The sequence below is a fragment of the Lynx rufus genome, unplaced genomic scaffold (assembly GCF_022079265.1).
Source record: "Lynx rufus isolate CCGP_SWC_20201006 ecotype Redwood Valley unplaced genomic scaffold, mLynRuf1.p SCAF_31, whole genome shotgun sequence".
Classification (NCBI taxonomy): Eukaryota; Metazoa; Chordata; class Mammalia; order Carnivora; family Felidae; genus Lynx; species Lynx rufus.
In genome coordinates, this window is record NW_025814847.1 from 4,357,667 (window position 1) to 4,381,078 (window position 23,412).

Below are 23,412 nucleotides of genomic sequence, written 5' to 3' on the forward strand. Positions count from 1 at the left end.
TATCTTTTTAAAAAAATCTTTAGGGGCGCCTGGGTGGCGCAGTCGGTAAAGCATCCGACTTCAGCCAGGTCACGATCTCGCGGTCCGTGAGTTCGAGCCCCGCGTCAGGCTCTGGGCTGATGGCTCGGAGCCTGGAGCCTGTTTCCAATTCTGTGTCTCCCTCTCTCTCTGCCCCTCCCCCGTTCATGCTCTGTCTCTCTCTGTCCCAAAAATAAATAAAAAACGTTGAAAAAAAAAAATAAAAAAAAAAAATCTTTATCTGGGGGCAGGGAAAGAAAACCTTCCTCAATCTGATACAGGTGAAATATACTTCCTAAATGTTACTTGCTGCTTATTTTAATTTGCACGTTTTTGCATATTAGAAGACATTAGTATGTGTTGTGTTCCATACCTGTTTTTTAAGTGCTCATTACATGCAGTCACAGTGATAACCCTGGGACGCCTAGCTGGCTCAGTCAGAAGAGCCTGTGACTTTTGATCTTGGGGTTGTGAGTTTGAGCCCCATGTTGGGTGTAGAGATTACTTAAATTAAAAAAAAAAAAAAAAGAATGATAACCCTTAATGCTTGTTGTAGGACATCATTTGGTTTTCTTTATATTTTCTTGCCAAACAGCAATAGGACAGTTATCAGTCTTTTTCTCTATCATCTACCTTGGTGAATCCCATATAGAGGTTTCTTATATCTCTCTAATGCATCATCTATAAAAAAGACTTCTTTTCCTAGAGAATATACAGGATATATTTTTTTTCATGAGTAATACAAGCTTGTAGATACATCAGTGAAACTGAAAGCTTACTGGTCGAGAAGTTGTGTCTCTCTTCACATGACCTCATTTCTTCTCAAATCCTGTTCTCTTTGTGGGCATGGGCGTTAAGAGCACACCGTGTAGCGGTGCCTGGCTGGCCCAGTCAGGGGAGCATGCCTCTCTTGACCTGGGGGTCGTGAGTGTGAGCCCCATGCTGGGAGGGACTCCTCTTAGGAGATTGTGCAAGAAAGGACATGACGTAGTGAGATCCCAGGGGCAGCAGCAATTTTTCACCTTTTTCTGATTAGAACCTACTATAGTACTTGGTATGTAGCAGGAATTTATTCATTTCCTCATTCAGTAAGTGTTTATTGCAAAATTACTTATCCCATGTGCTGAGGGTAGGTAAGAGTGGTAAGCAGATAGAGATACACTCCCTGTCCTCATGGATTGTGCAGCCTAAGTATGAGTAGGGAGAGTTAGTGCTATGAGAATGAATTGTTGAGGTGATTGACCTAGCTTCCCTGTGGAAGTAATTACTAATTAAAATCTGAAGAATTGACTTCATCTGTTATGTAAGGCGTGAGGCTAGAGCACACATTATGGGCTCAGTATGAAAAGGCAGAGCAGGTTCAAGGAAGTGAAAGAATGCTTTTGTGGCCAAAACACAGAGCAAATTCTAGTAGTGTGGTCTAGAGCTTAGAGAATGAGTCTAAAGAAAAGGTTGTGGGGGCCAGATCATGCAGAGGGCCTTGTACGCCATGTTAAAGAGCATGGACACTATTTGATTAGTAACAACCCAGATGGCAAAAGAATAATGGTTATGGGGCGCCTGGGTGACTCAGTCGGTTAAGCATCCATCTTCGGCTCAGGTCATAATCTCAGGGTTCGTGGGTTGGGGCCCCACGTCAGGCTCTGTGCTGACAGCTCGGAGCCTGGATCCTGCTTCAGATTCTGTCTTCCTTCTCTCTGCCCTTCCCCTGCTCACTCGCTCTATCTCTCAAAACTAAGTAGACATTTTTTTTAAGTTTAAGAAAAGAATAGTATAATGGTTATGAGCTGGGTTCTAGATCAGAAGAATCTGGGTTCAAACCCTGGTTCTAAAAGGAAAAAGGACAAATTTTAAAAGCTGTGTAAAAAATAAAATCATCTCTCCTTTGCTCTACTGGTGGGAATGCAAACTGGTGCAGCCACTCTGGAAAACAGTATGGAGGTTCCTCAAAAAATTAAAAATAGAACTACCCTATGACCCAGCAATTGCACTACTAGGTATTTATCCAAGGTATATAGGTGCTGTTTCTTGGGTTTTGGGGGGTTTTTTTAAGTTTTTTTTTTTTACATTTTATTTATTTTTGAGAGAGAGAGAGAGAGAGAGAGACAGAGCACAAGTGGGGGAGGGGCAGAGAGAGAGGGAGACACAGAATCCAAAGCAGGCTCCATCCAGGCTCTGAGCTGTCAGCACAGAGCTCGACAAGGGGCTCAAATTCATGAACCCTGAGATCATGACCTGAGCTGAAGTCGGACACTTAACCGACTGAGCCGCCCAGGTGCCCCCAGGTGTGCTGTTTCTGAGGGGCACATGCACCCCCATGTTTATAGCAGTACTATCCACACTAGCCAAAGTATGGAAAGAGTCCAAATGTCCATCGACAGGTGAATGGATAAAGAATATATATACACATACACACAGTGGAGTATTATTCGGCAATCAGAATGAAATCTTGCCATTTGCACCTACGTGGATGGAACTAGAGGGTATTATGCTAAGTGAAATTAGAGAAAGACAAATATCCCATGACTTCACTCATATGAGGACTTTAAGATACAAAACAGATGAACATAAGGGAAGGGAAGGGAAGGGAAGCAAAAATAACATAAAAACAGGGAGGGGGACAAAACCTAAGAGACTCTTAAAGACAGAGAACAAACTGAGGGTTGCTGGAGGGGTGGTGGGAGGGGGGGATGGGCTAAATGGCCAAGGGGCATTAAGGAAGACACTTGTTGGGTTGAGCACTGGATTCTACTCCTGAAATCATTGCACTATATGCTAACTAACTTGGATGTAAATTAAAATAAATTAAATAAAATTTAACGACAAAATAAAATCATAATTCAAATAGTTAAAACTGAATCAACACTATGCTACATATATCAACTTGTGGGATGTATCTAAAGAGGCGGCTAGAGTCGGATTCATAGCCTTTAATACTTACATTACTTTCTAAAATGCTGAAAATTTATGAACCGTGAGTCCAATTAAGAGATGAGAAAAACCAGAGAATAAGCCCCAAAAGGTAAATGGGAAGTGAAGGAAATGAAACATATATTAAATTAACAAAATAAAGCTAAGGTACAATAGAGAGACTCACTGAAGACCAAAGTTAGTTCCTTGAAGACTAATAAAATATACAAACTTCTAGTAAAGTTGATCAGTGAAGAAAATTATAAGTTAAAAAGGAGATAAGCTGTATATGAGAGATTAAAAAATGACTACTATAAGCATGTTATGCCCCACAAATTGGAAAACTCAGTTGAAATGTACGTATTCCTAGGGAAAACCTACTCAAGAAGAGATAACCTGAGTGTTTCTTTTCCATAAATCAATCTTTAATTTAAAATCTTGCTGCAAAGAAAGCAGCAGGACCAGAAACTTCTACCATACTTGAAAGAAAAGGATCATTCCATTCTCCTTAAAATTCTCTAGAGGCACCTGGCTGGCTCAACCGGAGGATCATGTGACTCTTGATCTCATGGTCATGAGCTCAAACCCCACACTGGGTGGAGACAGACAGACGTACATACATAAACAAACTTAAAAAAAAACAAAAAAACTCTTTAGAGATGATGGGGGAAGTAGGGAGGGGAATACACCTACGGAAAGTACATAAACATTAGAAATAAGTTCATCTTTTTTTCATAAAGCCAACACTGATGTAGACATGGAAGGGGTGAATGTATAGAACTCTGCTAGCTAGTATCCCATGTGCCTCCCCAGTCACAAACTGCTTCACCACTAGCCAAAATCAATTTCCTGACTTCTTTTTTTTTTTTTTTTTTTTTTAACGTTTATTTATTTTTGGGACAGAGAGAGACAGAGCATGAACGGGGGAGGGGCAGAGAGAGAGGGAGACACAGAATCGGAAACAGGCTCCAGGCTCTGAGCCATCAGCCCAGAGCCCGACGCGGGGCTCGAACTCATGGACCGCGAGATCGTGACCTGGCTGAAGTCGGATGCCTAACCGACTGCGCCACCCAGGCGCCCCATCCTGACTTCTGATGTAACCACCTCCTTACCTTTTTCTTTTACACCATTTAAGTCTGCAAGCCTAGACAATGTCGTTTAGTTTACCCTCACTGAACTTCGTTTGGATGGAATTGCACAGGACATACACTTCTGTGTCTTCCCTTTCTTTGCTCAACATGTACATCTGTATCTGTGCTGTGACATGTTGCTGTAGTCCTTTCCGTCGTCGGTACAGAATTCAGTTCTCTGCTTCACTGTTGGGTCGTTTCGACTTTGAGACTATTTCCCAAAAATGCTGGTGGATATGGGCACGAATTTCCCCAGGGTATATTCCAAGGGATGGAATTACTGAATAACGTAAAAGATTTGTCCCCAGACTTCTTGAAGCCGTGGTGCGTTAAGCTAGTACGGAACTGGTTCGGTAAGAGAAGGCAACCTTGCTACATGAAACCGTAACACTGCTTATCGACAGGGACAGAGAACAGTATTTAATGAATTGTGCCCTAAAAGTTGATATTACATAGTAACGGGAATGAAATTGGATCCTGTCTCATCCCAGATACAAAAGTTAACTCCCAGTTGATTAAATCCATAATGGAATGAAAAAAACTTCACAACTTTATTGTCAGAAAGGAGTTCATAAGCCAGATCTCAAAAGCAGTACCCATACAGGTAAAAAGACTGACATACTCAATTATATTAAAGCTAAACTTCCATTCATCAAACATCATGACAAATATATGAAGACTTTCTACAAACTGGGAAATTTGTAACACGTGTGATGTATACAATTTTGGTGTCCAGAATACATAAACAGCAACAAAATTGTGTTACAAATAAACCCTATGTAATCTAGCAGTTGCCCTTTAGAGAAAGTCTTGCCCAACAGTCAACACTTTTCGGAAAGGTAGTGGCAAGATTCATTATAATATATAGAAAATAGAAATATCCAACATTACCATGAAAAGGAATAAACACAGTTTTCCACGCAATGGAAAATGATATGGTAATAGAGATTCATGAATTACAGCTGATAATGTAATAATAGTGGATGAATCTTATAAACATTAAGTAAAAAAAAAAAAAAAAAAAAAAAACCAAGGTCCTAAAAATGACATACTAGCTGGTCCTACTTTTATAAAGCAAACACACACACAAACTAAACAAATTACTGCATTTTTTTAATAATTTTTTTAATGTTTATTTTTGAGAAAGAGCACAAGCAGGGGAGGGAATGAGAGAGACGGAGACACAGGATCTCAAGCAGGCTCCACGCTCCAAGCTGTCAGCACAGAGCCTGACGCTGGGGTCAAAGTCAGGAATGGCGAGATCATGACCTGAGCCAAAGTCAGACGCTTAACTGACTGAGCCACCCAGGTGTCCCCAAATTACTGTATTGATGTAGATAGATATATCATGAAACCATGTATTTTTTTTAACGTTTGTTTATTTTTGAGAGAGAGACACACAGAGTGCGAGCTGGAGAGGGACGGAGAGAGAGGGATACAGAATCCAAAACAGGCTCCAGGCTCTGAGCTGTCAGCGCAGAGCCCGACACAGGGCTCAAACCTATGAACTGCGAGATCATGACCTGAGCCAAAGTTGGATGCTTAACCCACTGAGCCACCAGGCACCCTGTGATGAACCATATTTTAATGTGCATTACCTCTTCCTCTTTTTTTTCTTGAAAAATTCAGTCTTGGGGCACCTGGGTGGCTCAGTCAATTGGGTGTCTGACGTCAGCTCAGGTCATGATCTCTTGGTCCATGAGCTTGAGCCCCCCATCAGGCTCTGTGCTGACAGCTCAGAGCCTGGAACCTGCTTCAGATTCTGTGTTTCCCTCTCTGTCTCTCCCTCTCTCTTTGACCCTCTCCCGCACTCGCTGTCACTTACTCGCTCTCTCTCTCTCTCTCCTCTCAAAAATAAACAAAAAAATTAAAAAGAAAACTTCAATCTTCTTTTCTTTTTCTTTTTTTTCTTTTTTTTTTTTTCAACGTTTATTTATTTTTGGGACAGAGAGAGACACAGCATGAACGGGGGAGGGGCAGAGAGAGAGGGAGACACAGAATCGGAAACAGGCTCCAGGCTCTGAGCCATCAGCCCAGAGCCCGACGCGGGGCTCGAACTCACGGACCGCGAGATCGTGACCTGGCTGAAGTCGGACGCTTAACCAACTGCGCCACCCAGGCGCCCCTCTTCTTTTCTTTTTCTTTTTAATGTTCATTTATCTTGAGAGAGAGAATGCCAATAGGGGAAGGACAGAGAGAGAATCCCAGGCAAGCTCTGCCCTGACAGTGCAGACCCAGACATGGGGCTCCACCTCATGAACCATGAGATCATGACCTAAGTCGAAATCAAGAATCAGATGCTTAACCGACTGAGCCCACCCAGGTGCCCTGAAAAATTCAGTCTTAAAGTCATTAGGTCTAGGTGTCCACATGGGGTATGGAAACCATGGTGACCCTGAGTTGGGTGTTGGAGACTTAATGGAGCGAAGAGTTGGGGCCTGGGACAAAGTGGAGAGAACATCAACCCCGCCTAGGGTGTCAGAGCCTGAGTAGAATGAGATGGATGCACTTGTGGAGAGAGAGCCCAGTGTTGGTATAGACACCGGCAAGGGCGGGACGTTGTCCACTCAGACTTCACTAAGGAGAATTTTTAAAAATCTGTGGATGGGCATTCGCATGTCTTATAAGCCCTCATGGTAATTCTGATGTGTGTAGCCTATGGACAGCACTCGGGGAAACGTGGCACTGGGAGAATTGATGTATGCAGGTGATAAACAGGAAAGCAGAAATTGTTTTTGATTACAGAAAAAGAAGGTAAGGCACAGAAGTAGAAATGAATTTGCCTGATAAGGAGAACAGCAACCAATCAATCAATCAAACAAACAAATAAGAACAGGTGAAAAGAGAAATAACAAATTAATTGATTGGATAGATAGATAAATCGATTGATCCTGTTACCAAGTACCAAGTATGATTTATCCCAGTTATAAAAGACTTGTTCAACATCTAAAAGCATATTAAGGTTCCTCATCACATCAAAAGGCTAAAGAAGAAAAATCACACAGTCGTGTCAATAAGTGTAGAAACGTTAATTTCACAGACTAACTCGTTTATGATAAAAACTGAGCAGTCTGGGAACAGGAAAACTACCTCAACATATTAAAGGCCTTATACAGGGGCGCCTGGGTGGCGCAGTCGGTTAAGCGTCCGACTTCAGCTCAGGTCACGATCTCACGGTCCGTGAGTTACGAGCCCCGCGTCGGGCTCTGGGCTGATGGCTCAGAGCCTGGAGCCTGTTTCCGATTCTGTGTCTCCCTCTCTCTCTGCCCCTCCCCCGTTCATGCTCTGTCTCTCTCTGTCCCAAAAATAAATAAAAAACGTTGAAAAAAAAAATTAAAAAAAAATAAAATAAAATAAAGGCCGTATACAAAAAACCCTGCAGCTAACAGGACCCATGGTGAGAGATTGAGAACTTTTCCCCTAATATCAGAAATGAGGAAGAATGTCCACTTTTGCTGCTTTAATTCAGCCTAGTATTAAAATTCCTGACTGATGTAGTCAGGCAAGAAAAAGGAGTAAAAGGCTTCTAAAGTGTAAAGGAAACAGTAAAATGAGCTGTGTTCACAGATGCTGTGATCTTACATGAACCCTTAAAGATCTCAAACAAAACAGCTGTAGAAGCTTTTGAACAAGTTCAGCAAACTTGAAAACACAAAATCAGTTGCGTTTCTATACACTGATAATTTTCTAAAAAGGAAATTACAAAAACAGTTCTACTTACAGTGGCATCAAAAAGAACAGACCTAAGAATAAACTTAGCAAGGGGCCCGGGGGGCTCGGTAGGTGGAACCATGCGACTCGATCTTGGGGCCGTGAGTTCAAGCCCCATGTTGGGTGTAGAGCTTACTTAAGAAGAAACTTAAGGGGCGCCTGGCTGGCGCAGTCGGTTAAGCGTCCGACTTCAGCCAGGTCACGATCTCGCGGTCCGGGAGTTCAAGCCCCGCGTCAGGCTCTGGGCTGACGGCTCGGAGCCTGGAGCCTGTTTCCGATTCCGTGTCTCCCTCTCTCTCTGCCCCTCGCCCGTTCATGCTCTGTCTCTCTCTGTCCCAAAAATAAATAAACGTTGAAAAAAAAATTTAAAAAAAAAGAAGAAACTTAAAAAAGAAAAAAAAAAGGAGGGGAGGGCACCTAGGTGGCTCAGTCGGTTAAGCGTCCGACCTCCACTCAGGTCATGATCTCGTGGTCCGTGAGTTCGAGCCCCGCGTCGGGCTCTATGCTGACAGCGTGGAGCTGGGAGCCTACCTCAGATTCTGTCTCTCTGCCCTTCCCCTGTTTGCTTATACTTTTTATCAAAAATAAACATTGAAAAAAATTTTTTATTAAAAAAAAAGAATAAACTTAGCAAGGCAAAACTTGTACATTGAAAACTACAAATCATTGTTCAGTCAAATTAAAGAAGACATAAATAAATGGAAAGACAGCCTGCGTTCAGGGACTGGAAGACTTAATGTTGTTAAGATATCAGAACCACCCAAAGCGATCTACAAATTCAGTGCAATAGCCCAGTGATGTGTTTTTCATGGAAATAGAAAAATCCATTCCCTGCCATGTCATTGTTTTGGGCTTAAGGTCCCTAACCAATCTGCTTGCTTATTTTTATTTTATATATATTTTCCAGGGTTTTTCCTTGTACCTAGTGCAAGGATAAGTGGCAATATCTATTCCATCTTTGCCTGGAGCTAGAATCAACTTAATTTTTAAAGATTAAAAAAAAACTTTTTAAATGTTTATTTATCTTTGAGAGAGACAGAGTGCAAGTGGGGGAGGGGCAGAGAGAGACAGAATCCAAAGCAGGTTCTAAGCTCTGAGCTGTCAACACAGAGCCTGACGCGGGGCTCAAACCCACTAACCGCGAGATTGTGACCTGAGCTGAAGTCGGACGCTTAATCGGCTGAGCCACCCAGGCGCCCCTAAAGATGTTTTTGATAGGGGTGCCTGGGTGGCTCGGTCAGTTAAGCGTCTGACTTCGGCTCAGGTCATGATCTCACGGTTTGTGGGTTCGAGCCCCACATCAGGGTCTGTGCTGACAGCACCGAAGTCTGCTCAGACTCTCCCTGTCTCCTCTGCTTCTCCCTCATGTATGCACAGTCTCTCTCTCTCTCTCTCTCTCTCTCTCCCTCCCTCCCTCCCCCTTTTTCTCAGAAATAAACATTAAAAAATGTTTTTGATTGACTTAGAATTCTACTTGGACAGGCTTTTTCCTCCTCCTCCTCCTCCTCCTCCTCCTCCTCCTCCAGCACTTAAAGATGTTATCTCATTGCCTTCAGCCTTGAATTGTTTCAGACATGAAATACTCATTCCTGTTTTTGTACTCCTGTATAGATTGTTTATTTTTTCCTCTGGCTTTTAAAAACTTTTCGGTATTTATTTAGCAGTTTACTGTGATACACCTTGTTGTATTGGAGTTTATAGTGTTAATGGCTTGTTTAGCTTCTTGGAACTTTGAGCTTATACTTTGTATCAAATTTGGAAAATATTTGGCCATGAATCTTTGGGGTTTTTTCATTATGAATTTTTTTACTTTGTAGATGTCACATAATTGTGTATCTAGTTTTGTTCTTTTCCAAATGTTCGCGGTTTTTTTGGTAGGCAGTTAAGTTACTTGTGGTTCAGTTTAGATCCTTTGGAAGACTGTTTTTAGGCTTTATTAGTGCTAGTCTTTGGTCTAGGGATAGTTGAGTCCTATGAAACTGGGTGACACTACCCTCTGGATTGTCTGTGGAATGCCCTGTAGTTTCTCTCCACTCTGCCTGGTGGAATCAGAGTAGCGACCATCATGTACGAGTTCTTGGACTTGTTCAGGTCCCAGCACTCTGGTAGCTCTTTGTCTGGCTTTAGAGAATTTCGTCCTGTGTAGGTACCACCCGGACTTTAGTCTAGAATTACTTTCCTCCGTGGCTTTCTCCACACCAGTGCTCTGCCTCACCAGCCCGAGTGCCCTCAGCATTCTCTGTCTTTTCGGTTTATGTTGTTGGCTGTTCTCTGCTGTGGCTCTACTCCCTCCATCATCATCCTCCCTATGAACGCAGTTCTTATTTCTATTTTTTTCTTTCTTTTCAATTTTCTTGGTGATCACAATCCTACAGTGTTGTCTAATGTCTGATCATTGTTTTGCAAACTTTCTCCAGTTTCAGTGTTTATTTATTTTTGAGAGAGAGAGCCAGAGCGCAAGGGGGGAGGGGCAGAGAGAGAGGGAGACACAGAATCCGAAGCAGGTTGCAGACTGTGGGCTGTCAGCACAAAGCCCAACATGGGGCTCGAACTCACGAACCGCGAGATCACGACCCGAGCTGAAGTCCGACTTTTAACCGACTGAGCCACCCAGGTGCCCTAAACTTTCTGTAGGTTTGTAGTAGTTTACCATATTTCTACTAGTTTCTGTTGGAGGACCAGAGTGGCATCTGTTACTCCATCACAGTCCGATGAGGAAGTGCTGTATCTCATGTTTTACTTGCTGTGGTGTTTTTTGAATAGACAGTAATAAAAATTACCTTTAAACTCTCTTTCTAGCTTTACTGAAACAACAGTTGAGATTCCCGGTCCTCCTGAAACCCCAGCCAAGCCTCCCGAACCTGAAGGTAGCTTGCAGCCTGTGCTTTCTCTCATCCCGAGGGAGAAGAAGGCCCCACGTCCCCCAAAGAAGAAGTATCAGAAAGCAGGGCTGTATTCTGACGTTTACAAAACTGCAGAGTAAGTAGTCGCATCTGTCAGCCGGCATGTCTTAAAGACCATTCTTCCGTGCTTGAAATGATACTTTGACTATCAAAAAACACCGTATGAGTGCAGGGCCCGCAAATACTGACCTCATCACAGACACCGCAGCGTCCACTATGCTAGTGACACTGCACTCTGTTGTTCGGGGCTAATTACCTTCCTGCTCTTTTGGGTTTTGTTTCAATTTTAAAAAAAAATTTTTTTTTTTACTGTTTGTTTATTTTTGAGAGAGAGAGTGAGCATGACCAGGGGAAGGGCAGAGAGAAAAGGAGACACAGAATCCGAAGCAGGCTCCAGGCTCCGAGCTGTCAGCACAGAGCCTGACGCGGGGCTTGCACTCACAGACCGTGAGATCATGATCTGAGCCAAAGTCGGACGCTCAGCCGACTGACGCAGGCGCCCCTGTTTCAATTTTTTTTAATTCTAATTACTTAACATTTGGTGTAATATTAGTTTCAGCATCTTCCCTGTTCTTCATCTTCTCTCTGCCTTTCTAGCGGTATCTTTTTTCTTTGTTAAGAATAAGAGAAATGGTACTATGTGGGTATCTAAAATGATCTTGATTTTTTACATTCATTCCTCATTGATTGAGTGTTTTCTGTGTTTTCAAACACTTTGCTGGAGGAGTGAAATACGCTCCTTGTAGGAACGTCCTATCCCTTCGGGAGGAGCAGCTCAAGAAGCACCTCAATTAAGAATGTGTAGAGCCCAAGGGTGCCTGGCCAGCTCAGTCGGCAGAACATGTGACTCTTGGTCTTGGGGTTGTGGGTTTGAGCCCCATGTTGGGTGTAGAAATTACTAAAAAATAAAATCTCTAAAAAAGAAAAAAAAAGAAGGTGTAGAGCCTGAGACATCAACTGACTGTGTCATTGTGTATAAACATGATGAATTTTTTAAGTTTATTTATTTATTTTGAGAGGAAGAGAGAGAGGGGAAGAAAACGAAAGAACTCCAGTGGGGGAGGGGCAGGGAGAGAGAAAGAATCCCAAGCAGGCTCCATGCCATCAGCACAGAGCCCGACATGAGGCTCAAACCTGTGAACTGTGATATCAGGACCTGATCTCAAGCGCCCCCAATCAATCACCCAACCGACTGAGCCACCCAGGTGCCCCAACATGATATTTTTAAGAAAGGAAAAGTGTGTGTGTGTTGTGTGTGTTTTTGGATAACTCTAGCGACAGAGCAGACAGTGTATGACAGGGCTGCAACAACAGACACTCGGCGTCCGTCAAAAGGTCATGAGGGTGTGAGGGAAAGGTTACGTTTTAGACGTATGTCCGACTCAGTGAGGTTAAAGTGTCTGCATGTGAGCCACAGCACCTTATTTTGCAGTGGAAGGTTTTCTGTTGATTGACCACTGAGGTAGATCCCACATAAACTCTTTGTACCCCATTCTTGCTTCTAGGATCATGAAAATGTTTTATTCATTAAGCTTACTCGTTGCAGATGCCGATAATAGGAAATTCAAATACTCCAGAATTTAAGAAGATACACATTTCTTTTCCTTTAACTTAAAAAATGTTACGAGGGGTGCCTGGGTGGCTCAGTCTGTTGAATGTCCGACTTCGGCTCAGGTCGTGATCTCACGGTTCATGAGTTCGAGCCCCGGGTCAGGCTCTGTGCTGACAGCTGGGAGCCTGGAACCTGCTTCGGATTCTGTGTCTCCCTGTCTCTCTGCCCCTCCCCTGGTCGTGCTCAGTTTCTCTCTCTCAAAAATGAATAAATGTTAAAAAAAAAAAAATTTTTTTTTAATGTTACAAAATACAAACTTCAAGGTTAATATGGTGTCTTCAGTTTCCTCACAGATCTAGACTCCTTTGTTTCTGTCCCTCCATTTCAGCATTAGGCTTCCCTTTCTGTGGTTTCTTCTTGTTCCAACATAGCAGCTAGAGCTCAGCCATCAGGTGTTCCTTGTAGAAAGCAGAAAAGAAGAAAGGGAGTGAAAAGTGTCCATCTTCTCTGTAAGGAAGCAGTATGGAGTGGACACGTCTTCCCACTCCTACCCAGACTTGAATCCCCAATCCCCAGTGTGATGGTCTTTGGAGGCAGGAACTTTGGGAAGTAATTAGGTCATGAGGACGTTGCCCTTTGTGAGTAGGGTCAGCGGCCTTCTAAGAAGAAACACAGAGACATGGCCTCCTTCCACTATATGAGGAGTAGCAGGAAGGTGGCCCTGCACACCAAGGAGAGAGTTCTCACTGGCACTCACCCCTGATCTTGGACATCCCAGCCTCCAGAAGAGTGAGAAATAAAAATGTGTTGCTGACACCCCCCCCCCCCCCAGTCTCTGGTAATGTGTTATATATAGCAGCTCAGGCTGATGAGAAAGGAGAGTTGAAAACCTCATTTATAGACCCTGGCCAGAACATCGTCATGGAACCACACTTCAGGCAGGGAAATCAGGGTTCATATTCCAGTTGATGATGCCTGAAAAATATCTAGCATTCAGTCACTACAAGTGAGAAAATGGAAATGTATTTTGGAAAGAGCTATTTTTTTTCCAGTTACAGTTTTAAGCAGTGTTTTTGCTGAACAGAGAAAACAAATATATTTATCAAGTTTTCTGCTAAAAAAAATTAATTTCAAGTTTTACTTTTGTTTCTATAAATGTGTTTTTTTCTGGATTAAATCCCTAAAAATGGGAGATTAATAATAAAGTCAGGGGGCGCCTGGGTGGCGCAGTCGGTTAAGCGTCCGACTTCAGCCAGGTCACGATCTCGCGGTCCGTGAGTTCGAGCCCCGCGTCAGGCTCTGGGCTGATGGCTCGGAGCCTGGAGCCTGTTTCCGATTCTGTGTCTCCCTCTCTCTCTGCCCCTCCCCCGTTCATGCTCTGTCTCTCTCTGTCCCAAAAATAAATAAATGTTGAAAAAAAAAAAATAATAAAGTCAGATTGTGAATCAAAAGATCAGTATTTTCGACCACATCTGTGTTGTAAAATGTCTCTGGTCAGACAAAAGTCTTTCACTCGGAGAATGGACTAAAATATCACCTTGTTTATGTTACAACTAGCTATTCACCTCTTAGAAATAAGTAGGTGGGGGGGGGGCACCTGAGTGGTTCAGTCGGCTAAGCATCGGACTCTAGATTTCAGTTCAGGTCATGATCTCACAGTCCATGAGTTCGAGCCCCGCACCAGGCCCTGTGCTGACAGTGCAGAGTCTGCTTGGGATTCTCTCTATCTCAAAATAAATGAATAAATAAGTGAAATTTTTAAAAATAAGTAGGAAGAAAATGGTTTATAGGAATATCATATTTTTTTTAAGTTATTTATTTTGAGAGAGAGCACACAAGCAGGGGAGGGACAGAGAGAGGGAGAGAGAGAATCCCAAGCAGGCTCTGCACTGTCAGTGCAGAGCTGGATGGGCACAGGGCTGGAGCTCACAAACCATGAGATCATGACCTGAGCCGAAACCAAGAGCTGGACACTGGCCAACCGAGCCACCCAGGCAGGCCCTGTTCTGGGATATTTTTAGAACATTGATGAGATTGATACAGGTATGCATTCTTCCAAACTGTGAAGCCAGTATATTTTTATGGGCTGCCTGGTTGTTGTTGGTAGCAATTTGTGGGGTTTTTTCTTTGTTTTGTTTTTTAGTTAAGGAAGAATTCTTTAGAGCAGTTTTAGGTTCACAACAAAATTGATACACAGTGAGAGAGAGTTTGCATACACCCCTGCTCACGCAGCCTCCCCTACCGTCAACATCCTGCAGCGCACTGTCACGTCTATTATAATCAGTCAGCTTCCACTGACACATCCTTATCGCCCAAAGTCACAGCTGACGTGAGGGTTCTCTCTTGGTGTTGTACGTTGTGTGGGTTTTCATAAATGTCTAACGACATGTGTCCACCTTTGCAATATCACACAGAATGGTTTCACTGCTGCCCAGAAAATCTTCCATTTTCTGCCAGGTTGTTTCTGGGGCCACAGAAGGGTACAAAGAAATTGCAAAGTTACTCTTGTATATAAATCATTATAGGCTTTAAAAAGTTATGAGGGGATATGACTTCCCTCCTATGTGGAATTTAAGAAACAAAACAAACAGAGAAAACAAAAGAGTCACACCAAGAAACGGTCTCTTCGCTCTAGAGAACACATAGGTGGTCGCTAGAAGGAGGGGGCACAGGTGTGGGTGAAACAGGTGACAGGGATGAAGGAGTGCACCTGTTGTGGTGGGCACCGGGTGATGCGTGGAGGTGCTGAATCACTCCCATGTACACCTGAAACTCATAGTATACTGTATGTTAACTCTACTGGAATTAAAAGTTAAAACAAATTTTTAAGACGCAGGGGGTGCCTGGGTGGCTCAGTCGGTTTAGCGTCTCACTCTTGGTTTCTGCTCAGGTCATGATCTCGCGGTTCATGGGTTCAAGCCCCGCGTCGGGCCCAGTGCTGACAGCTCAGAGCCTGGAGCCTGCTTCGGATTCTGTGTCTCCCTCTCTCCCTACCCTTCCCCAACTTGCATTCGGTCTCTCTCAAAAATAAGTAAACATTTAGAAAAGAAAGAAGATGTCATTGTTACAGTTGAAAAGGATTAAAGATTGATCAGATGGTCTGGCGTGAAGAGTGTAAAGGACAGGATGAGAGTCAGTGAAGATCCCCGTGTTTTGTTTTGTATTCCTGGGTGGATGATGATGTCATTAGCTAAAATACCAGAAAAAAAGTCGTACAGACAGTACTCCTTGGTTTAAGAAAACCTCCATTATTAATGTTCCTTTCTATAGGTACCAAAAAATGTCTCGTGATACAGTCAACACACTGCTCATGGAGGTTAGCCTGTACATCGGTTTTCTCTGCCCTCTCTACCAGGTCACTCAAGTTGCTTGAAGCAACACAGATGTATCGTCTTACAGTTCCTGAGGTCAGAAGGTCAAGTGAATCTCTGCAGGCAAAATAAAATCAAGGTGTTGGCAAGGTTTTTCTTGCCGTATTCCTTCTGGAGGCTCTTCCTTGCCTCTCCAGCTTCTAGAGGCTACCCCGCACGTCGTGGATGGGGTTCCTTCTGTCTTCAAACCCTCAATGACAGGTTGAGTCCTTACATTTTGTCACTTCAAGCTTGGTTCTGTTTTCGCTGACTGTGCCTTTAACTTCCTCTTCCATTTATAAGGACCCTTGTGATTATATTGGGCTCACCTAGATTATCCAGAATACTATTCCTGTCTCTAAATCAACAGATTAGAAACCTTAATTCCTTCGGCATATTCCCAGTTTCTGGGGGTTACATGTGGATATGTGGGGAGAGTGAGCGTTATTGTATCTACTGAACCCTCTAGCTTATGGGGTTCACATGTCTTACTTTATATTTGTCCGCACTTTTTGAAGTGAGGACAATGCTGTGTTACTTTGGAATTTAGATTTTATTTTATCTAAAAGGAATTTAACGGAATATGTAATATCAGGTATCTGTCAAGTACCTTGGAGATTGAATTTAAGACTTAGGGTGTGTGTGTGTGTGTGTGTGTGTGTGTGTGTGTGTGTGTGTGTTTTAAGTTTACTTATTTACCTTGAGAGAGGAAGTGTAAGTCGGGGGAGGGACAGAGAGAGAAGCAGAGAGAGAATCCCAAGCAGGCTCCACACTGTGAGCGCGGAGTCCAGTCTGGACTGCGCCGAACCAAACCCATGAACTGAACTGGGAGATCATGACCAGAGCTGAAATCAAGACTTGGACGCCGAACTGACGGAGGCCCCCAGGCGTCCCCAGGCTTAGAGGATACTCTGGTGAGACAGCACCTTGATGGGGGCCTTTGGGCTTCACTGTCATTTTGGGCAAATTACTTTTTCTCTCTAGAATCAAAGAAATGAAATTTATGTATTAAATGAAGCTGTTGAACCATATAGTTTGTATATAGATGGAAATACTGAGCTGGTGAAAGGTCCAGTCACACAGATCACTTTTAGGCGAAGCAAGTTGAAAATTCAATTTATCTGATTTTTTATTTTAGTCGCTAAGAAAGTGAAAGTAACCCAAGTAAAGGTGTGTTTTTTAAATTATTTTATCTTTATTGAGCTGTAATGTACATCCCACATTATATTAATTTCAGGTGTACCATATAATGATTTAATATTCGTATATGACATGATCACAATAAGTCTAGTGAACACCTGTTAGCATACATAGTGACAAAATTTTTTTCTTGCCATGAGAACTTTTTTTTTTTTTTTTTTAAGATTTTATTTGTCGGTAATCTCTACAGCCTGCATGGGGCTCGAACTCACAGCCCTGAGATCAAGGGTGGCACACTCCACTGACTGAGCCAGCCAGGTGCCCCTGCCATGAGAACTTTTAAGATCTATTTTCCTGTCAGCTTCCCAGTATGCACTACAGCATTATTAACTACAGTTGCCATGCTGTGTGGGACATTACGTCCCATGGCTTATTTATTTAATGACCGGAAGCTTTCACCTTTTGACTCCTTTCACCCATTTCACCCATCCCAGTCCCCTGAAATCCCCCCGCTTCTGACAACACCAGCATGTTCTCTCTGTGAGCTTGGTATTTTGTTTTTTGAGTTTTGGGGTTTTTGTTGTTTTTTAGATTCCACATGTAATCGAAATCATACGGTATTTCTCTTTCTGTGTTTGGCTTCCTTCCCTTAGCATGATGCCCTCGCAGTCCATCCATGTTGTTGCAGATTTCAAGATTTCATTCATTTTTATGGCTGAATCATGTTCTGTTATGTTTGTACACCACATCTCCATCCATTCATCTGCTGGCAGACATGAAGGTTGTTTTCGTATCTCGTAAATAATGCTGCAGGGAGCATGGGGTTGCAAGTATCTTGTCCAGGTGACGTTTTCGGTTTCTTTGGATACGTACTCAGAAGTGGAATTGCAGGGTCTTAGGGTATGTCTGTTTTTAATTTTGAGAGGCACCTTCATGCTCTTTTCCACAGTGGCCGCACCAACTTACATTGCCACCCATAGTGCATGTGGGCTCCCTTTTCTCCTCATCCCTGTTAGTAAGTAATAGACACTTACTATTTCTTATCTTTTTGGTAACAACCATTCTGACAGGTGTGAAGTGTTGTGGTTTTCTACGTCCATCTCCCTGATGGCTAGTGAGATTGAGCATCTTTTCATGTACCTGTCAGCCTTCTGTGTATGTGTCGTGGGAAAATGCCTGTTCAGCTCAGATCCTGTGCCCATTTTTTAATCAGATTGTTTGTTCTTTTACCACTGAGTTGTAGGAGTTCTTTATATTTTTTGAATATTAACCTATTAACGGATGCATGACTTACCAATATTTTCTCCCATTCAGTAGGTTGCCTTTTCATTTGGTTGATGATTTTCTTTGTTGTACAGAAGACCTTTAGTTGGATGCAGTCCCTCCGTTCATTTTTGCTTTTTTCGCCTTTGCTTTTGGCATCAAACCCAAAAATTCATTGCAAGGCTGATGTCCCAAGTAAAGTGTTAAAAACAAGATTAACTTCATATTTTAAGGGTTTTTTTAAGTTGATTTATTTTGAGAGAGTGAGAGAGCACATGCCCGTGCAGGCAGGGGAGAGGCAGAGAGAGGGGGAGAGAGAATCCCAAGCAGGCTCTGTGCAGTCATCGCAGAGCCCAACTCGCAGCTGGAGCCCACGAACCCTTGATAATCATGACCTGAGAGAGTTGGTCGTTTAACTGAGCCCCCTGGCCCCCCCGCCCCCGGCTCTGGCTCCCTCGTGTTTTAATGGTTTCAGTTGATTAACTGATTGCACTTAAATATACATGACATAAAAGTAACCATTTTAATAACTTTAAGTGCACCGTTCGGTGGCATCAAACACATCACCTTGTGCGACCGCCACCACTGTCCACCTCGAGCACTTCTTCATTTTCCCAAACTGAGTGTCTCCTCTCCGAAGTGTGAATTCCAGCGGCCCCTCCCCCGCTACCCAAGTGAAGTGACACGTGTAAAGGGAATAGCGCACAGTAGACACGCAGTGAACCTGGCTTGTGTCTGCAGCGTCTCACGTCCCCAGGGCTTGTTTCCTATCCTCTTTCTTTTGCTCAACAGTTTTATCGAGATGTAGGGGAGCCTGGGGGGCTCAGTCGGTTGAGTGTCCAACTTCAGCGCAGGTCATGACCTCACGGTTCATGAGTTCGAGCTCCACGTTGAGTTCTGTGCTGACAGCCCGGAGCCCGGCGCCTGTTTCATATTCTGTGTCTCCTTCTCTCTCTGCCCCTGTCCCACCTGTGCTCTGTCCCTCTGTCCCTCAAAAATAAACAAACATAAAAAAAAAAACCTAATAAAAAAAATTGAGATGTAATTCATATACCGTATAGTTAACCAGTTTTGAGTGTAGAAGTCAACAGTTTTGGGTATATTACATTAATTGTACATGCAAGTGTAAATACTTATATAATATGATATGAATTTTATTTTCACTTGTATGATTTATATTTTATTATTAGAATAAATTTTTATTGCGGTAAAGTACGTATGGCAGAATTTACCATTTTCCTCATTTTTAAGTGTGCGATTCAGCATCATTAATCGCATTCACAGTGTGGTGTAGTCATTACCATTGTCTGTTTCCAAAATGTTCCCTTGCTCCACACAGAAACTCTGTAACCATTAAGCAATAACTCCGCGCACACACACCCCAGCCTCCAGGAGTGTCTGATGTGCTTTCAGTTTCTGTGAATTTGCCTACACTTGCTGCCCCATGAAAGTGGAATCGTATGACATTTGTGCTTCCTTTGGTCTGGATTATTGAATTTAGCATAATGCCTTCACTGTTCACTTATGTTTTAGCATGTGGCAGAATGTTGGTCCTTTTTATGGCCATATAATATTCCATTGTGTAGGGTGTGCAACGTTGTGTTGACTTACTCGTCTATGGATGAACGTTTGGGTTGTTTCTGCCTTCTGGCTGTCGTGAATGATTCCCTGTGAACACTGGCGTACGTTTATGTGGTGGGGTCCCTGCTTTTGATCCTAAGCGTATACGTTATCCATGGGACTAGAAGAAGCTATGTTTAGCTTTTTAACGAACCACCAAACTTTTCCCTAATGGCTGCGCCACTGACTGTTCATCAGGAAGTTATTGACTTGAGATCTTTCTTTCATTTGAATGTTTGTGTTTTTACCTGTAAATTTCCTTCTAAGTACTATTTTTACTGCATCAGATAAGTTTGGGGTTTTTTTGTGTTTACATTCTCATTGATTTGAAGATAGTTTCCACTTTCCCTTGTGATTTCTTATTTGAGCTATCGGTTAAGAGTATGTTGTTTGATTTCCACACATTTGTGGTTTTTCCAGTTTTCCTGATCAGAAAAAAATACTCGGTATGATTTCAGTCTTTTAAAATCTATTAAGACTTATTTTGTAGCCTAACATATGACCCTTCCTGTAGAGTCTTCTGTGCGCAGTTGAGAAAACCCTATAATCTTCTGTTGTTGGGTGGAGTGTTCCTTATATTTCTGTGAGGTCTATTTGGTTTATAATGTTCAAATCCACACTGACCTGTGTGGTTGTTCTAACCATTATTGAAATTGGTTGAAGTCTCCAACTGTTCCTATACGGCTGTTTCTCCCTTCATTCTTATGAATGTTTCCTTCACATATTTTGGGTCCTTTGATGTTTGGTGAATATATGTTTCTAATGATTATGGCTTCTATGTGAATAGACTCTTGTCAGTATTTCATGTTCTTCTGTGTCTCTCGTAAGAGTTTTGACTTGAAGTCTCTTTTGTCTGATATTGGGGTTGTCATTCTGCTCTCTCTTGGTTACTGTTTACATGGAATATCTTACCTTTTTTCCATCCTTTTACTTTCAGCCTATTTGTGTCCTTGGATCTAAGGGCAGTCTCTTGGAGATAGTACATCGTTGAATCATGTTTTGTATCCATTTTGTTTCTCTCTGCCTTTTGTTTGGAGAGTTTCACCCACTTACGTTGAAAATAATTACCAATAAGGAAGGGCTTATACTTCCCTTTGTGTTGTTTCCATGTCTCACGGCTTTTTATCCCTCATGCCCTCCATTACTGTCTTCTTTTGTGCTTCGTTGATCTTTTTGTAGTGACATGTTTTGATTCCCTTCATCCCCTTTTGGGTGAATTCTATAGCTATTTTCTCTGTTGTTACCATGGAGATTACATATAACTTCCCAAAGATGTAACTGTGTAATTTGAGTTGATGCCAAGTTAATTTCAATTACATACAAAAACTTTACTTTTTCTTTTTTTTTGTAAATAAGCTCTACTCCCACTGTGGGTCTTGAACTCATGACCCTGAGGTCATGAGTTGGAAGCTCCACCAACTGAGCCAGCCATACGTCCCCTAAACTGTACTCCTCTAAAGCTCCACATACCCCTTTTATGTTATTGGTGTTACATATTACATCTTTTTTTTTAATTTTATTTTCTTTAATTTACATCCAAATTAGTTAGTATATAGTGCAACAGTGATTTCAGGAGGGGTGCCTGGGTGGCTCAGTCGGTTGAGTGTCCGACTTCAGCTCAGATCATGATCTCACGGTCTTTGAGTGCAAGCCCCGCGTCAGGCTCTGTGCTGACAGCTCGGAGCCTGGAGCCTGCTTCAGATTCTGTGTCTCTGCCCCTCCCCTACTCATGCTCGCTCACACTCTCTCTCTCTCTCTCTCTCTCTCAAAAATAAATAAACATTTTACAAAAATTTTTAATAAAAACGATTTCAGGAGTAGATTCCTTAGTGCCCCTTACTAAGCCCATTTAGCCCTCCCCCCTCCCACAACCCCTCCCGTAACCCTCCGTGTGTTCTCCATATTTATGAGTCTCTTCTGTTTTGTCCCCCTTCCTGTTTTTATATTATTTTTGCTTCCTTTCCCTTATGTTCATCTGTTCTGTGTCTTAAAGTCCTCATGTGAGTGAAGTCATATGATTTTTGTCTTTCTCTGACTAATATCACTTAGCATCATACCCTCCAGTTCCATCCACGTAGCTGCAAATGGCAAGATTTCATTCTTTTTGATTGACGAGTAATACTCCCTTGTGTATATAGACCACATCTTCTTTATCCACTCATCCATCGAGGGACATTGGGCTCTTTCCATCCTTTGGCTGTTGTCGACAGCGCTGCTGTAAACGTGGGGGTGCATGTGTCCCTTCGAGACAGCCCACCTGTATCCCGTGGAGAAATGGCTAGTAGTGCAGTTGCTGGGTCGTAGGGTAGTTCTGTTTTGAGTTTTTTGAGGAACCTCCATCCTGTTTTCCAGAGTGGCTGCACCAACTTGCGTTCCCAACATATTACATCTTCATTGGTGCGTGTGGGTGGCTCAGTCAGTTGGGCGTCCAGCTTCAGTTCAGGTTATGATCTCGCGGTCTGTGAGTTTGGGCCTCACATCAGGCTCTGTGCTGACAGCTCAGAGCCTAGAGCCTGCTTCGGATTCTGTGTCTCCCTCTCTCTCTGCCCGTCCCCCGCTCGCGCGCGCGTGCGCGCGCTCTCTCTCTCTCTCTCTCTCAAAAAATAAACATTTAAGGGGCGCCTGGGTGGCTCAGTCGGTTGGGCAGCCGACTACAGCTCAGGTCATGATCTGGCGGTCTGTGAGTTCGAGCTCCATGTCAGGCTCTGTCCTGAGAACCCAGAGCCTGGAGCTTGCTTCCAATTGTCTCCCTTTCTCTCTGCCCCTTCCCTGCTTGCTCTCTCTCTGTCTCTCTCTCTCAAAATAAATAAATAAATAATAAATTTTTAAAGAAACAAACATTTTTAAAAATTACATCTTTATTCATTGTGTGTCTCCAAACATACATTTATAAGTACTTTTTATGCACTTGTCTTCTGAATCCAGTCTCTTTTCTCTGTAGTCTTTCATCATGATTAAGGTTTAACAGACCTTTGCTTCTTTCTTTCCCAGCAGTAAAGAATAAAAATCATTTTTTAAAAGGTTTATTTATTTATTTTGAGAGAGGGAGAGAGAGCGTGCATGAGAAGCGGGGAGGAGCGGAGGGAGAGAGAGAATCCTAGGCAGGCTCTGCACTGTCAGCGCAGAGCCTAACTTGGGACTCGGTCCCACATACTGTGAGATCATGACCTGAGCCGAAACCAAGAGTCACATGTTCAATCAACCAAGTCACCCAGGCGCTCGAAAAAATCATTTTTTCTTAATAATAAATAGTACTTGTTCCCAACAGCCACATCCAGAAGTTCCTGGTTTTTATAAAAGAAGTAAATAAGATTGCATTAACAGAGATGATTACAGAACTCTCCACATGTGGTTTGGCTTCTAATGTGGAGGAGAGCCGTCAGGCCATCGCTGCATATGTTTGCGGGAATTATAAATCATGATTTTTTAAAGCCGTTTTCCACTTAGGAACAGAGATGGGTTAGGAGCAAGTCTGTAATTACACTGACATTCTGTTCTATTTTTTGTAGAAGCTCCACTCCATTTTCATGGCTGGGAAACATGCGTGTGCAGCCTGCATGCGGTAGGCAGCAGCTGTGTTTCTCTAGCTCCCTCTAGTGGTCAGAAAGTGAGTTCACTAACACTTGTTTTTGACTTGACTGTCTTAATATAGGCCTGGTGGGCTTAATGCATAACGAGATTTAGTTAGTTAGTTTTGCATAATAAGATTTAGTATACTTGAATACATAACAAGGTCCAAGATACTTTTAAAAATTATATTCTGTGCACACAATGGAATATTATTTAGCCTTAAAAAGGAAGAAAATTTGGACACC

General features: G+C 42.7%; 1 protein-coding gene across 4 annotated transcripts in view; it reads left to right on the top strand.

The window, feature by feature from the left end:
- Positions 1–23,412, top strand: part of ASH1L (ASH1 like histone lysine methyltransferase) — a 197,751-nt gene that overhangs the window by 93,195 nt on the left and 81,144 nt on the right. For 3 of the 4 annotated variants that reach the window (XM_047092692.1, XM_047092693.1, XM_047092695.1), the window contains one exon: positions 10,569–10,748. The exons of the other annotated variant lie outside the window; for it this stretch is intronic. In XM_047092692.1, coding sequence (XP_046948648.1) covers positions 10,569–10,748 — 180 coding nt within the window. The remainder of the gene's footprint in view (positions 1–10,568; positions 10,749–23,412) is intronic. 4 annotated transcript variants of the gene reach the window in all.